Source organism: Entelurus aequoreus, linkage group LG17 (genome assembly GCF_033978785.1).
Source record: "Entelurus aequoreus isolate RoL-2023_Sb linkage group LG17, RoL_Eaeq_v1.1, whole genome shotgun sequence".
Classification (NCBI taxonomy): Eukaryota; Metazoa; Chordata; class Actinopteri; order Syngnathiformes; family Syngnathidae; genus Entelurus; species Entelurus aequoreus.
In genome coordinates, this window is record NC_084747.1 from 47,814,578 (window position 1) to 47,831,592 (window position 17,015).

At 39.0% G+C, this 17,015-nt stretch overlaps 1 protein-coding gene across 1 annotated transcript in view; it reads right to left on the bottom strand.

The window, feature by feature from the left end:
• Nucleotides 1-1,032: 1,032 nt before the first annotated feature.
• Nucleotides 1,033-17,015, bottom strand: part of LOC133631815 (bone morphogenetic protein receptor type-1B-like) — a 66,497-nt gene continuing 50,514 nt past the window's right edge. The window contains exons 2-4 of the mRNA XM_062023974.1: nucleotides 1,314-1,476; nucleotides 1,133-1,232; nucleotides 1,033-1,068 (exon numbers count right to left, since the gene is read on the bottom strand). Coding sequence (XP_061879958.1) covers nucleotides 1,033-1,068; nucleotides 1,133-1,232; nucleotides 1,314-1,476 — 299 coding nt within the window. The remainder of the gene's footprint in view (nucleotides 1,069-1,132; nucleotides 1,233-1,313; nucleotides 1,477-17,015) is intronic.

The window sequence follows — 17,015 nt, forward strand, 5'->3', positions numbered from 1 at the left end:
TTAAATCAACATAAGAAACACAAGATACACTTACAATTAGTGCACCAACCCAAAAAACCTCCCTCCCCCATTCACACTCATTCACACAAAAGGGTTGTTTCTTTCTGTTAATAATATTCTGGTTCCTACATTATATATCAATATATATCAATACAGTCTGCAAGGGATACAGTCCGTAAGCACACATGATTGTGCCTGCTGATGGTCCACTAATAGTACTAACCTTTAACAGTTAATTTTACTCATTCTCATTAATTACTAGTTTCTATGTAACTGTTTTTATATTGTTGTACTTTCTTTTTTATTCAAGAAAATGTTTTTAATTTATTTATCTTATTTTTTTTTTTTAAAAAGGACCTTATCTTCACCATACCTGGTTGTCCAAATTAGGCATAATAATGTGTTAATTCCACGACTGTATATATATCGGTATCGGTAATTAAGAGTTGGACAATATCGGAATATCAGATATCGGCAAAAAAGCCATTATCGGACATCCCTAATAAAAACCAACATGTATTCATACCTGACATCATTCAGTTGTGACAAGACTAAACATATATGCTGCAAAAATGTTGTCAAATGTTCTACAATACGAAGGAACCATGTCATAAATTCTACAAAGTGATCATTTTTTACGTTGATTTTAACCTCTTAAGGCCCAAGCTGTTTGTTTACATGATTTTTCTATTTCTCTTTGCTATTTAGGCTTATTGGACCCTAATTAGAATAAAAAATAAACAGCATCTTTTAATATGATGTAACTAAGTCCATAAGTACACAAGCGTGTACTTCATGTGTAGTGACATGCACATTTTTATTTTTACACTTTTTTTTTTCCAAATTCCATTGTATGTTATACTCTTCTGACACCACCAGATGGCAGTATAAGTGTCCACATAAGTGGCCAAAAGACCCCAATTCAGTAGTGTACACAATTTGGAAATAAGAGCTAAAAGGTTCTGTCCACACATGTGGCCACTGAGGCCTTTAGAGGTTAAGATGCCAAGTATGGTTAGAAATGCAGAAAATTCAGATATGATCCAAATCAGCCCAAAAAGAGGTGGTCTGTGAATCCACGTGAGATACAATAGGAAAAAAATATAAAATAAAGTGATTTAAACATACTCACTCGACACTGAAACTCAAACCCAACAAGCCCCAGACAGCCTGCACTCAAGACTGGTACACCTCCTTCTTCCTCCACCATGGTAAAACAGTAACCGTCAGTCCTAGAAAGACACATTTAAACAAATAATAAAAATATAAAAATAAAAAAACATCTTTTATTGTGTTGCATTGCGCAGGCGTACCTGCATGTGTTGTTAACGGAGTCGTCGGGACAGTGGTGGTAGCAGTGACACCACAGGAGTCTCTGCGACGAGGAAGCGGTGGACGTGCTTCCGCCGCTCTCCTTCCTGCCCTCCGACGCCTCCTTGCTGGACGCGCGCAGTAACATGCTGTCCAATATGTTGCCTGGGAGACAAAAGAAGAGATGCACTAGGGTTTAGACCACCACAAAAATAGACTATTAAGAAAAGTAGAAAAAAGATGAAGTTTTTGTTTTGGTCCGACTATGTGGTTAGATGGTATTTCTGCAATCAGCAGTGTGTGCGCTGACAAGAACAAGGCAGTACACAAAGGGTCTGATCTACTAAAGGTTTGCATGTGGTAAAACACGTGACCCTGAGACGGATGAGCGATAGAACATGGATGCATGGATTTTTTGTTTTGGTGTCTGCTCGTGCTTTTTTTTTGTTTTTTTTTAATGCAAAATGCATTTTCTTGCATCTGGATCAACACAGCACGCAATCTCAGTTGCTAGTGTTTTTGCCACAACACTGGCACCTTCCTGAGTGCACCTTCCTGAGTGCACCCTCAACGTGCTAAAAAATAGCTTCTGTTGTCTGGAGTGTGCTTCAATATAGTCTGGAAAAGGTGGCACAGATTTGTGTGCCGCATGTTCTAAAGCAGGGGTCACCAACCTTTTTCAAACCAAGGGCTACTTCTTGGGTACTGATTAATGCGAAGGGCTACCAGTTAGATACACACTTAAATAAATTGCCAGAAGTAGCCAATTTGCTCAATTTACCTTTAACTCTGTTATTATTAATAATGAATGATATTTATCTTTGTGGAAACACTGATCATCTTAATGATTTCTTACAATAAATATATATAGAAACAGATAAATATCAATATGCAACACTTTATTTTTATATTTTCTCTAAGTGCACATTTTTCAAATTGAACATTTTCAAATGATCACTTCTAAGACAGTCTTGTGAAATCACAATATCCCATTTTAACTAGCTAGCCACTAACATTTTTCAACAAATCATGAATTACTTTGCACCATGTTTGTACAAATAATAACTCATGTAAAATACAAAAGTCAACTCTCAAATTTTTAAATCATGTCACACTTTGAACTGGACACCAAATCTGTTATCTGTTTCTTTGTCAGTTAGTGGGAAGCCTGGCATTGCATGCTGTTAACTAGTGTGTTGGACTCTGGTATGTAACTTGACACTGCAACTCTGAGTGAGTCTTGCAGATGTGCATCAGTGAGGCGTGTTCTGTGTTTGTTCTTGATGAAGTTCATGTCAGAAAAGGCTGATTCACAAAGATAAGATTTTTCCTCATTGTTTGCGGAACCTTCTTAATCTTTTGGACATATTTTCACAGCAATCTGGTCTTAAGCTTAATTATGATAAATGTAAAATGTTAAGGATCGGAAATCTAAAGGGAACGTCCTTTCGAATGGAATGCAAAGTGCCTGTTTTGTGGACAGATGGACCAGTTAACATACTTAGTGTTGTTGTCCCAGAAAATCTGGAAGATCTAGGCTCAGTAAATTATGATAATCGACTAAGAAAGCTGGACAAAATTATGCAATTATGGAAAGGGAAATCCCTAACCTTGTATGGTAAAATGTCTATTGTCAACTCGTTAATTATTCCTCAATTTATTTATTTGTTTTTGTCATTACCAGCTCCATCACAAAACTTTTTTAAGATTTATGAGCGGAGGGTCTTCGATTTTGTCTGGAACGGCAAACCAGAAAAGATTAAAAGAAAGGTTTTGTACAAAGAGTATGAATATGGGGGCCTGAAACTTCTCAACCTTGAAGCTATGTGTCTGTCTTTAAAAGCATCAATTGTTCCAAAGATGTATTTAAACATTGAGTGGTACACAAATGTCCTGTTGGACAAAAAACATGTACTGTATCAAAAGAAATTGTATCCTTTTTTACAAGTGATCCCCTCCCAAAGAGTCTGCTGGGAAACATGGCGGGGTTCATAAAGGAAACAATCCACTCATAGTGGTGTTTTCAATTTTATGTGCCAGAAAAAAGAGACGATATTTTGCAGCAGTTAATATGGATGAACTCTAATATTGTAATAGATGGAAAGCCTTTCTTTTGGAAAAATGTGTTTGAAAGAGGAATCATTTTTGTCAATGATATTATCAATGAGAATGGTAAAATGATGAAGTATGATGAATTTAGAGCTATGTATGGTGATGCTTGCTCAAGCTTTTCATTTTATCAACTAACTGGAGTAATTGGGAAAAGATGGAAACAAATAATTAATTATGGAACTACTAAATTATTAGTTTGTAAACCTCTAATAAGAAATTCTAGTTGGCAAAAAGGAACTAAAATAAATAGAAAAATACATAATTTTTATTTAATAAATAAATCTTTGAAGGCTGCCTCGTACAACACAAATGTAAAATGGGAGGACTTTTTTGACTGCCCGTTGCCATGGGATGCCATATTCAAACTAATCTATAAAACCACTATCGATGTGCAAAATCGTTATTTTCAAATTAAAATTATTTATAACTTCTTACCCACAGGGAAAATGTTAAAATGATGGAATATGACAGAGTCAGATGATTGCCCATTTTGTTGTCAGGAGCCTGAATCCACCCTGCATTTGTTTTGGTATTGTCATATTGTGTCTTTGTTTTGGGTGGAAGTTGAAAAAATGTGTTTAAGGATTGGTTTGTTTATGAAGCTTAATGTGGTTTCTGTTATTTTAGGAGAGTTCATTGACAATCATGATTTAGTCAATTTAATTATAGTACTCGGTAAAATGTTTATTTTTAAGGCCAAAAACAGATATTCACTTAGTATTACTTTCTTTAAAACATTTATTCAGTATTTTCTAACTTTAGAAAGTTACATGGTTGAAAACGATAATGATGCCAAAAAACATTTAAAAAAAGATGAGAAGTCCTCAAAGGCTTATTTTGAAAGTATAATTATGTTTATAGATTATATGATATCTGTTGTTGTGTTCCCTAATTTGAGTGACCTGGACATCATCTGGACTGTACATAAATGCTTATTTTGAAACTGTAATTTTGTTTATAAATTATATGCAATCTGTTGTGTTCCCTAATTTGTTTCTGTGTACATGAATGAAGGTGTGTGTTGCTGAGTCCGACTTGGACATTATTTGGACTGGGCCTGGTTTAAAAAACCCTTTAAACAAATCTAATATCATTGACAACCTGGTCTGTTGAAGATAAGGCCCTTTTTTAAAAAATAAAATAAAATAAGATAAATAAATAAAAAACATTTTCTTGGATAAAAAAGAAAGTAAAACAATATAAAAATAATTACATAAAAAAATAGTAATTAATGAAAATGTTAGTGGACCAGCAGCCTATACAATCATGTGTGCTTCAGGGACTGTGTCCCTTGCAGATGTGTTGTCTATGTTGTGTTCAGGGACTGTGTCCCTTGCAGATGTGTTGTCTATGTTGTGTTCAGGGACTGTGTCCCTTGCAGATGTGTTGTCTATGTTGTGTTCAGGGACTGTGTCCCTTGCAGATGTGTTGTCTATGTTGTGTTCAGGGACTGTGTCCCTTGCAGATGTGTTGTCTATGTTGTGGGAACCAGAATATTGGTAGCAGAAAGAAATAACCCCTTTTGTGTGAGTGGGTGTGGATGAGTGTGCATGGGGGAGGTTGTTTGGGTTGATGCACTGATTGAAAGTGTATCTTGTGTTTTTTCTATGTAGATTTAATTTAAAAAAAATAATAAAATAAAATAAAATATATTTTTTTTTATTTATTTTTTTTTTAGAACAGGCCCGCGGGCGACTCATCTGGTCCTTACGGGCGACCTGGTGCCCGCGGGCACCGCGTTGGTGACCCCTGTTCTAAAGCATAACAAAACAGCATACGATGACTATGGAAGGAAATGGGTGTCTCCTAGTTGATAGCCATGCAAAATACAGGCAAAATCCTAATACATGTATATATACATATATATATATATATATATGTATGTATATATATTAGAAATGTCCGATAATGGCTCATATTGTAGCGTCCCGGAAGAGTTAGTGCTGCAAGGGGTTCTGGGTATTTGTTCTGTTGTGTTTATGTTGTGTTACGGTGCGGATGTTCTCCCGAAATGTGTTTGTCATTCTTGTTTGGTGTGGGTTCACAGTGTGGCGCATATTTGTAACAGTGTTAAAGTTGTTTATACGTCCACCCTCAGTGTGACCTGTATGGCTGTTGACCAAGTATGCCTTGCATGCACTTGTGTGTGTGAAAAGCCGTAGATATTATGTGACTGGGCCGGCACGCAAAGGCCTTTAGGTTTATTGGCGCTCTGTACTTCTCCCTACGTAAGTTTAAGTGTTTTGGTCCTAAATGATCTCAGTAAGATATTACAGCTTGTTGCTGAGATGTTATGACCTATATTGAGTAAAACATGCTTGAAACTAGAATATCAACTGTTGCAAAGTTTACTAAAAACAGTCACTTTTGCCCCTTTGAGCTGTAATTTGACCCCCTTAACATGCTTCATAACTCACCAAACTGGACACACACATCAGGACTGGCAAAAATTGCGATCTAATAAAAAAACCCAACCCCAAAACTCAGAATTGCGCTCTAGCGTCCCCTAGGAAGAAAACACAGACACAACTGCTCCTAGGAAGAAAACTCAGACAAAACTGCCTGTAACTTCCAGTAGGAATGTTTCACTTAGACCTACATTTCATATATTGACAACCCCCAGCAAAAATCAACAGGAAGTTTGCAATTCCCCCTTCAAAACAAAAGTTTACTAAAAACAGTCACTTTTGCCTCTTTGAGCTGTAATTTGACCCCCTTAACATGCTTCAAAACTCACCAAACTGGACAAACACATCAGGACTGGCAAAAATTGCGATCTAATAAAAAAAACCAACCCCAAAACTCAAAATTGCGCTCTAGCGTCCCCTAGGAAGAAAACACAGACACAACATTTGACAACCAAACAATTAAACAAGGAGACTCGGTAAAGAATCTGGGTATTATCTTCGACCCAACTCTCTCGTTTGAGTCACACATTAAGAGTGTTACTAAAACGGCCTTCTTTCATCTCCGTAATATCGCTAAAATTCGTTCCATCTTGTCCACTAGCGACGCTGAGATCATTATTCATGCGTTCGTTACGTCTCGTCTCGATTACTGTAACGTATTATTTTCGGGCCTCCCTATGTCTAGCATTAAAAGATTACAGTTGGTACAAAATGCGGCTGCAAGGCTTTTGACAAAAACAAGAAAGTTTGATCATATTACGCCTATACTGGCTCACCTGCACTGGCTTCCTGTGCACTTAAGATGCGACTTTAAGGTTTTACTACTTACGTATAAAATATTACACGGTTTAGCTCCAGCCTATCTCGCCGATTGTATTGTACCATATGTCCCGACAAGAAATCTGCGTTCAAAGAACTCCGGCTTATTAGTGATTCCCAGAGCCCAAAAAAAGTCTGCGGGCTATAGAGCGTTTTCTATTCGGGCTCCAGTACTCTGGAATGCCCTCCCGGTAACAGTTAGAGATGCTACCTCAGTAGAAGCATTTAAGTCCCATCTTAAAACTCATTTGTATAATCTAGCCTTTAAATAGACCCCCCCTTTTTTAGACCAGTTGATCTTCCGTTTCTTTTCTTCTCTCCTCTTCTCCCCTGTCCCTTGCGAGGGGGAGTTGCATAGGTCCGGTGGCCATGGATGAAGTGCTGGCTGTCCAGAGCCGGGACCCCGGGTGGACCACTAGCCTGTGCATCGGTTGGGGACATCTCTGCGCTGCTGACCCGTCTCCGCTCGGGATGGTTTCCTGTTGGCCCCGCTGTGGACTGGACTCCCGCTGATGTGTTGGATCCACTGTGGACTGGACTTTCACAATGTTATGTCAGACCCACTCGACATCCGTTGCTTTCGGTCTCCCCTAGAGGGGGGGGGGGTTACCCACATATGCGGTCCTCTCCAAGGTTTCTCATAGTCATTCACCGACGTCCCACTGGGGTGAGTTTTTCCTTGCCCGTATGTGGGCTCTGTACCGAGGATGTCGTTGTGGCTTGTACAGCCCTTTGAGACACTTGTGATTTAGGGCTATATAAATAAACATTGATTGATTGATTGAACTGCTCCTAGGAAGAAAACCCAGACAAAACTGCCTGTAACTTCCAGTAGGAATGTCTCACTTAGACCTACATTTCATATATTGGCAACCCCCAGCAAAAATCAACAGGAAGTTTGCAATTCCCCCTTCAAAACAAAAGTTTACTAAAAACAGTCACTTTTGCCCCTTTGAGCTGTAATTTGACCCCCTTAACATGCTTCAAAACTCACCAAACTGGACACACCCATCAGGACTGGCAAAAATTGCGATCTAATAAAAAAAACCTAACCCCAAAACTCAAAATTATGCTCTAGCGTCCCCTAGGAAGAAAACACAGACACAACTGCTCCTAGGAAGAAAACTCAGACAAAACTGCCCGTAACTTCCAGTAGGAATGTTTCACTTAGACCTACATTTCATATATTGACAACCCCCAGCAAAAATCAACAGGAAGTTTGCAATTCCCCCTTCAAAACAAAAGTTTACTAAAAACAGTCACTTTTGACCCTTTGAGCTGTAATTTGACCCCCTTAACATGCTTCAAAACTCACCAAACTGGACACACACATCAGGACTGGCAAAAATTGCGATCTAATAAAAAAAACCAACCCCAAAACTCAAAATTGCGCTTTAGCGTCCCCTAGGAAGAAAACACAGACACAACTGCTCCTAGGAAGAAAACCCAGACAAAACTGCCTGTAACTTCCAGTAGGAATGTCTCACTTAGACCTACATTTCATATATTGACAACCCCCAGCAAAAATCAACAGGAAGTTTGCAATTCCCCCTTCAAAACAAAAGTTTACTAAAAACAGTCACTTTTGCCCCTTTGAGCTGTAATTTGACACCCTTAACATGCTTTAAAACTCACCAAACTGGACACACACATCAGGACTGGCAAAAATTGCGATCTAATGAAAAAACCCAACCCCAAAACTCAAAATTGCGCTCTAGCTTCCCCTAGGAAGAAAACACAGACACAACTGCTCCTAGGAAGAAAACCCAGACAAAACTGCCTGTAACTTCCAGTAGGAATGTCTCACTTAGACCTACATTTCATATATTGACAACCCCCAGCAAAAATCAACAGGAAGTTTGCAATTCCCCCTTCAAAACAAAAGTTTACTAAAAACAGTCACTTTTGCCCCTTTGAGCTGTAATTTGACCCCCTTAACATGCTTCAAAACTCACCAAACTGGACACACACATCAGGACTGGCAAAAATTGCGATCTAATAAAATAACCCAACCCCAAAACTCAAAATTGCGCTCCAGCGTCCCGTAGGAAGAAAACACAGACACAACTGCTCCTAGGAAGAAAACTCAGACAAAACTGCGTGTAACTTCCAGTAGGAATGTCTCACTTAGACCTACATTTCATATATTGACAACCCCCAGCAAAAATCAACAGGAAGTTTGCAATTCCCCCTTCAAAACAAAAGTTTACTAAAAACAGTCACTTTTGACCCTTTGAGCTGTAATTTGACCCCCTTAACATGCTTCAAAACTCACCAAACTGGACACACACATCAGGACTGGCAAAAATTGCGATCTAATAAAAAAACCCAACCCCAAAACTCAAAATTGCGCTCTAGCGTCCCCTAAGAAGAAAACACAGACACAGCTGCTCCTAGGAAGAAAACTCAGACAAAACTGCGTGTAACTTCCAGTAGGAATGTCTCACTTAGACCTACATTTCATATATTGACAACCCCCAGCAAAAATCAACAGGAAGTTTGCAATTCCCCCTTCAAAACAAAAGTTTACTAAAAACAGTCACTTTTGCCTCTTTGAGCTGTAATTTGACCCCCTTAACATGCTTCAAAACTCACCAAACTGGACACACACATCAGGACTGGCAAAAATTGCGATCTAATAAAAAAAACCCAACCCCAAAACTCAAAATTGCGCTCTAGCGTCCCCTAGGAAGAAAACACAGACACAACTGCTCCTAGGAAGAAAACTCAGACAAAACTGCCTGTAACTTCCAGTAGGAATGTCTCACTTAGACCTACATTTCATATATTGACAACCCCCAGCAAACATCAACAGGAAGTTTGCAATTCCCCCTTCAAAACAAAAGTTTACTAAAAACAGTCACTTTTGCCCCTTTGAGCTGTAATTTGACCCCCTTAACATGCTTCAAAACTCACCAAACTGGACACACACATCAGGACTGGCAAACATTGCGATCTAATAAAAAAACCCAACCTCAAAACTCAAAATTGCGCTATAGCGTCCCCTAGGTAGAAAACACAGACACAACTGCTCCTAGGAAGAAAACTCAGACAAAACTGCCTGTAACTTCCAGTAGGAATGTCTCACTTAGACCTACATTTCATATATTGACAACCCCCAGCAAAAATCAACAGGAAGTTTGCAATTCCCCCTTCAAAACAAAAGTTTACTAAAAACAGTCACTTTTGACCCTTTGAGCTGTAATTTGACCCCCTTAACATGCTTCAAAACTCACCAAACTGGACACACACATCAGGACTGGCAAAAATTGCGATCAAATAAAAAAACCTAACCCCAAAACTCAAAATTGCGCTCTAGCGTCCCCTAGGAAGAAAACACAGACACAACTGCTCCTAGGAAGAAAACTCAGACAAAACTGCCTGTAACTTCCAGTAGGAATGTTTCACTTAGACCTACATTTCATATATTGACAACCCCCAGCAAAAATCAACAGGAAGTTTGCAATTCCCCCTTCAAAACAAAAGTTTACTAAAAACAGTCACTTTTGACCCTTTGAGCTGTAATTTGACCCCCTTAACATGCTTCAAAACTCACCAAACTGGACACACACATCAGGACTGGCAAAAATTGCGATCTAATAAAAAAAAACAACCTCAAAACTCAAAATTGCGCTCTAGCGTCCCCTATGAAGAAAACACAGACACAACTGCTCCTAGGAAGAAAACTCAGACAAAACTGCCTGTAACTTCCAGTAGGAATGTCTCACTTAGACCTACATTTCATATATTGACAACCCCCAGCAAAAATCAACAGGAAGTTTGCAATTCCCCCTTCAAAACAAAAGTTTACTAAAAACAGTCACTTTTGACCCTTTGAGCTGTAATTTGACCCCCTTAACATGCTTCAAAACTCACCAAACTGGACACACACATCAGGACTGGCAAAAATTGCGATCTAATAAAAAAACCCAACCCCAAAACTCAAAATTGCGCTATAGCGTCCACTATGAAGAAAACACAGACACAACTGCTCCTAGGAAGAAAACTCAGACAAAACTGCCTGTAACTTCCAGTAGGAATGTCTCACTTAGACCTACATTTCATATATTGACAACCCCCAGAAAAAATCAACAGGAAGTTTGCAATTCCCCCTTCAAAACAAAAGTTTTGTAAAAACCGGTCACCTTTTTTCAAACATTATCTCCTCTGAGCGCGTTTGTCGTGTCGGCATCAAACTAGCACAGGAGAGAGATTGAACCCTTCTGATTAAAAGTTGATGAAAGAGTTTTAATTACTGCTCCTGTTTGGATTTTATGTGCCGTCAAAGTCGGTCCCATCCATCGCTGCTTGCAGCTTTAATTTTTTCTTGTTTTTGAACACTGACTTTTTGCAGTGTACACATATGGGCTTTATATTGAACACCTACATAAGTTACCCAATATGGTTCCCCCGCCTAAAAAGTCTCCTATTTCTTGTGTCTTTTAAGTGCCTTGCACTAAAAAAAACACAGCACAGTAAGACCGTAAGAAGAAAAACACTCATAGACTGAGGAGTGATACTGTACTGATACCATTCCCCACAACAGATGTTTCTTCAGTCTCACTCGTGAGATTTCTTCGGAAAGAACCAGAACAAAGCTGATGTATTCCGACTTATCCTATTTCAAAGAAGCACCTGTCACTTGAGTTGAGGGGGTGTTGTTGGGAAGGGGAAGGGGGCGGGTGACGGAAGTTTCGCTCCTTGGTAGCTTTTTAGGGGTTTTTATCCATTCCAGCACGGTCATTGAGAGCAGATGCCTAACAGCTGCGAGCGGAGATGCTGAGACGCGAGCAGGAGGGCTTCCTCTTTTGGACAAAAGTGCTAACACACGCTCAGGAATCTAACTCGTGCTTGTTTGGGAAGGTTTGCCAGGAATATGAACACCGTCAACAAAAGCTATTATTGCCTCCCCCCCCCCTCTTCTGTGATCTCCTTTGTACAGACCGTGTTGACCGGCCAGCATGAGGGAGATGAGCTTTTAAAAGGGGGTCACATCGACAATTAACCGCTCGGAGCGAGGAGGAGGAGAAGAAGAGGAGGTGGACGAAGGGGGCGAAGAGACGGGATGACCAAAATAAGATGTGACACAGCTGCGGGGGGAAGCACACAAGAGACGTTGGCCTTTGCTGCCCTTTCTCTCGCTTTGTACCCCCTTCCTGCTAACACTTAATGCAGCCGTCCTTCCTCATCCGCACTCATCACTCCCGAGTTCTGTGCCACATGTGGATGTGTAAGGGAGCCTGTCGTCCTCCATTAAAACAGTCATATTTGCCTCGCCGGGGGCGGCCCAGTGGGTCACAATGGAAAGTGTTGACAAAACAAAAAGGCCTTACACCTCCACACTGCACCTTGCATCCATCAGTGCGTATCATTGTGTAGGGGTCTTGCACCTCCGGGTTCTTGGGACCACCAAGGATGGACATGACAGGTTAACGGTTTTGTGCACTGCAAAAACTGAAATCTAAGTAGGATGAAATATCTCAAATAAGGGTGATATTTGCTTATTGTCTATCTGATAAGATCATTCTTCTCACTAAGCAGATTTTATGTTAGAGCAGGGGTGTCCAAACTTTTTCCACTGAGGGCCGCACACGGAAAACTTAAAGCATGTGGGGGCCATTTTTGAGTTTTTTTTTTGAGTTTGAGTTTATTTGGAACATGCAAGCATACAACATGATACATCACAATTTCCAGTTTCTCTTTTCAACATGTTCGAAAAGGAGTAGGAAGAAGCAGAGCTTATTTAATCCTACCCCTTTTCTTTTACATAACAGTTGCTAAAACTTTTTGTTCACTTCCCGTTCACAATTTATTCACAATAAACCCCATAAGTAATCACAATAAAAATAAATAAATAAATAATAGTAATAATTTAATAATAATAATTGGTGAAGTAAGTCATATTTCATATGATGAGATAAGTAAGATTACTTTAAGAATGAATGAATGGATGGATGAAATAAATTGAGAATGTTTATCATGGTTCTTCTTCTTTGTACTTTGTAAACACTTCAAGTTTGAAGAGTTTCTTGAAGTGGATCATATTAGTACATTGTTTGATTGCTTTGCTTAATCCATTCCATAATTTAATTCCACATACTGATATACTGAAGGTCTTAAGTGTTGCGCGTGCATACAAATGTTTTAAATTACGTTTTTCTCTAAGATTATATTTCTCCTCTTTTTTTGAGAAGAATTGTTGTATATTATTGGGTAGCAGGTTATAGTTTGCTTTGTGCATAATTTTAGCTGTTTGCAAATTCACTATGTCATGGAATTTCAGTATTTTTGATTCAATAAATAAAAGGTTTGTATGTTATCTATATCCAACATTATGTATTATTCTAACTGATCTTTTTTGTAACACCGTTAGTGAATGAAGTGTACTTTTGTAGTTATTTTGATATTTTTCATTTTCAAACCATAACAAAATATATGCATTTTGTATTTATTTTACCTTTAGGGGTCCCGGGGACCATAAAGGGTCTCAGTCATTAAAATGTTAAAAATAAGTCAGATTATTATTTTTTTTTAAATTATTTAACGCTTACAGTAAATCTCTATATCAACTTCAAGTTGATATAAAGTAATACAAATTCAAAAAAATGGCTTTTCTGTCAAAAACAACGTAGTTTTTTTTATAGTAAAACTGAAATATGCAGTATTTAGTAATAAGAGCCCTAAAAAAATCAATAACGCAGGACACCATTGATTTTAATTATTTCATATTTTTGAGTAATCACAGTGAAAAGATAAATAAAAAAATCACTAAATATATTTGGGATCCAAAAGGTGCCCCACTCATAAAGTGATGCATTTTTATTAGGTTTTTCTTTTACTTTCAACACTTAAGTTACGAGATCAACTTCAGATATATCTGTCCATTTTATGCTGGAACTATTATTTTGTTTGTTTTATGCGCTTTTGTCAAAGAAAATGTTGATGTTTTTATATGGCAACTACACAATATATGCAATATTTACCACATAAAACATTTTAAAGTGAAATATTTGAAGTAATTGGAGCCCTGAAAATAATTCATTATAACATGGATTTTTTGTCGTTATTTTTTTTTTTTTGAGCAATGGCAAAAAAAGAAAAATGAAGAAAGACAAAAGTAAAAAAAAACAGCCTGCATGGCAGCTTTTGTGTCAACATTGCAACTTTTTCTCATTAGATTTGACCTCATTCCACTTTTTTCAATGTTCTTTTTTATTTTTACAATAGTATTTCCAGAATGTGTGGCGGGCCGGTAAACAATTAGCTGCGGGCCGCACTTTGGACACCCCTGTGTTAGAGTGTTTTACTTGTTTTAAGGGTTTTGCTCCTAAATGATCTCAGTAAGATATTACAGCTTGTTGCTGAGATTTGATTACCTATATTGACTAAAACATGCTTGAAGCTAGAATATCAACTGTTGCAAAGCTGTGTCATCATCACTCACAAGTATAAAACTACTTTTTTAAAGTAATAATTTCTTATTTCAAGCATGGAAAAAAAAATTACTTTGACACTTTGTGTCATAATTAAAACAGATGACAGCCAAATGGACTTTGCTGTTTTATTTTCAATAAAACAATAGAAAATACTCATATAGTAGTACAGTTGGCACAGTACAGTAAACTGACAGTTAATATTTAAACATTTAACATGTGACATTTCTAACAATTTTGAACAGAAATAGTTCATGCACATTCAAAAAAATTCTTCAAAATTACAATTAAAAATTTTTTGTCCGGGAGCCGGGCTGTATATATGCGCACTAATTGACTAATTGGCACTTGGCGCGATGATGTCATGTTATCAATGGAAAAATGTATTTTTAGACCATAGGATTTGCCTGAGCGGCTAGGAGACCCCGAGAGTAACAAGCGGTTGCCTTGTTGCCTTTCCATTAAGAACAATAAATTAGTTTTTAGAATACGTTTGCTGGTTTCAAGAAATGTAATGTCGAGCGCATATCATTTAGTCAAGATAATGGCACTAGCATTTACTTCATTTAAGAATATTTTTCAACATATTGAGCAAAAAGGTCTCATATTTTTTCTACCAAGAAAAGTGCACTTGTTATTAGTGAGAATATACTTATTTTAAGGTATTTTTGGGTTCATTGAAGTTAGCTAATTTAACTTGTTTTGGAAAGTCTTGACAAGCCAAATTTTCTTGTTCTATTGGCAGATAATTTTGCTTAGTTCAAATAAAATACCCCTCATTTTTGTATTTTTTTTTCTTGTTTTTGAACACTGACTTTTTGCAGTGTGATTTGGTTTATTTTCAATAAACTTATCACTCTGCTTTTCAGCAATCGGCTCTCGTGATCAGATAAACGCGCCCAGGTGGGCCATCTACGCGCCCAGGTGGGCCATCTACGCACCCGTTGCCGATCTCGGAGCCGGCCCCGGCACACCCCGCCTCGCTGCAGGTCCGCAGGCCACGCCCCCCCACACATTGCTGCTAGGATTGTCCGGTATACCGGTATTAGTATAGTACCGCGATACTAATGAATCATATTCGGTACAATACCGCCTCTGAAAAGTACCAGTCTTCCAAAATCACTAATCCTCGCCTCCATGGCGACAAATAAAGTGAGTTTCTTACAAGTAGTGAATTATTGAAGTGAATTATATTTATATAGCGCTTTTCTCTAGTGACTCAAAGCGCTTTACATAGTGAAACCCAATATCTGAGTTACATTTAAACCAGTGTGGGTGGCACTGGGAGCAGGTGGGTAAAGTGTCTTGCCCAAGGACACAACGGCAGTGACTAGGATGGCGGAAGCGGGAATCGAACCTGGAACCCTCAGGTTGCTGGCACGGCCACTCTACCAACCGAGCTATGCCGCCCCGTATCATCCATGCAGGACGGGGAATAGCTAAACATGCTTCACTACGCACCGTAGCTCACCGGCATCAAAATGTAAACAAACGCCATTGGTGGATCTATACCTAACATCTACTGTAATGATACCAAGTACAGGGGCGTATCTAAAGTTAAAGTACCAATGATTGTCACACACACACTAGGTGTGGTGAAATTAACCTCTGCATTTGACCCATCTCCTTGTTCACTTTGGGGTGGGGTTGAGTTGGGGATAGCAGGGGGTGTATGTTGTAGCGTCCCGGAAGAGTTAGTGCTGCAAGGGGTTCTGGGTATTTTTTCTGTTGTGTTTATGTTGTGTTACGGTGCGGATGTTCTCCCGAAATGTGTTTGTCATTCTTGTTTGGTGTGGGTTCACAGCGTGGCGCATATTTGTAACAGTGTTAAAGTTGTTTATACTTCAACCCTCAGTGTGACCTGTATGGCTGTTGATAAATTCCGATAATGCATTTTAAAGCAATTATCGGCCGATAATATCGACAGCCCGATATTATCGGACATCTCCAGTAATGTTGGTATGCTGCGGACCAACAAAAATTGGCCACACTTTGGACACCCCTGGTGTAGATGCACAGGTTAGGTTTTAAGATGGAGACACCGACTACGGAACTGATCATTTCCAATATTTCTTATGGGAAAAATTGCGAACATATCGCTGATTACAAGCGCCCCGCGACGTATTGTTTTCGGGCAAACGTCAAAACACATGCAACATGTGCACCGAGAGAGTCCCCACCTCCAGGTGTTTGGGCCACACCATAATTGTTTCAAGCTATTTCACTCAAGTAGCCTTTCACATGCCATTAGGAGCCTTCAGGTCCCCCCCTATGGGTCTTTGAGGCCTGATGGCAGGATATAGGGGCCACTGTCAACACGCAATTAACAAAGCTTGGCCCCCACAGACCCCCGAAAAGCTTTAAGGCCTCTTTTCAACACATGTGGCTTTGTGCAGAGTACAAGCCAAAAAAAAAAAAAAAAAAGACAGAAGAGGTGATGTCGGGTTTGAGTAACAAGATGGAGACAGCAGAACGAGATGGAAAGGCCCGGAGAAAAACATATTCATTAGTCATTGTGCTCGTGTCAAATAAAAGCCTTTCATCCAGCTGGTGTAAACACTACCTGCCTTCCCCTTCCTTCTCTCCGTCATCCTTTCCTTCGCCTCTAAGTGGTTGTTCATCTTCTCCATGTTTGACAGAGCTGCCGCGACACGGGGGAGAGACATGGAAGGCTTTATGTACTCTTAATGCCCATTTCTTATCTCCACGCTCCTTCTTGTGTTCTTCATGTCAGCGGCCGGACGAGCAAAAGCATCGCACATGTAGTGGAATGTCTTAATGACTTTGGGGAGTCAGACCGGTCCATCCTGATACCATTTTTTTTTTGCCAAGGTTGAGATCTAAAGCAGCCTCGTTATTAAAAGTTAAAAAACCTTGAACAATGGATGCCATTCAGTTTTTGTGGGGAGGTTTTCAAGCTGTTTTGCATGAA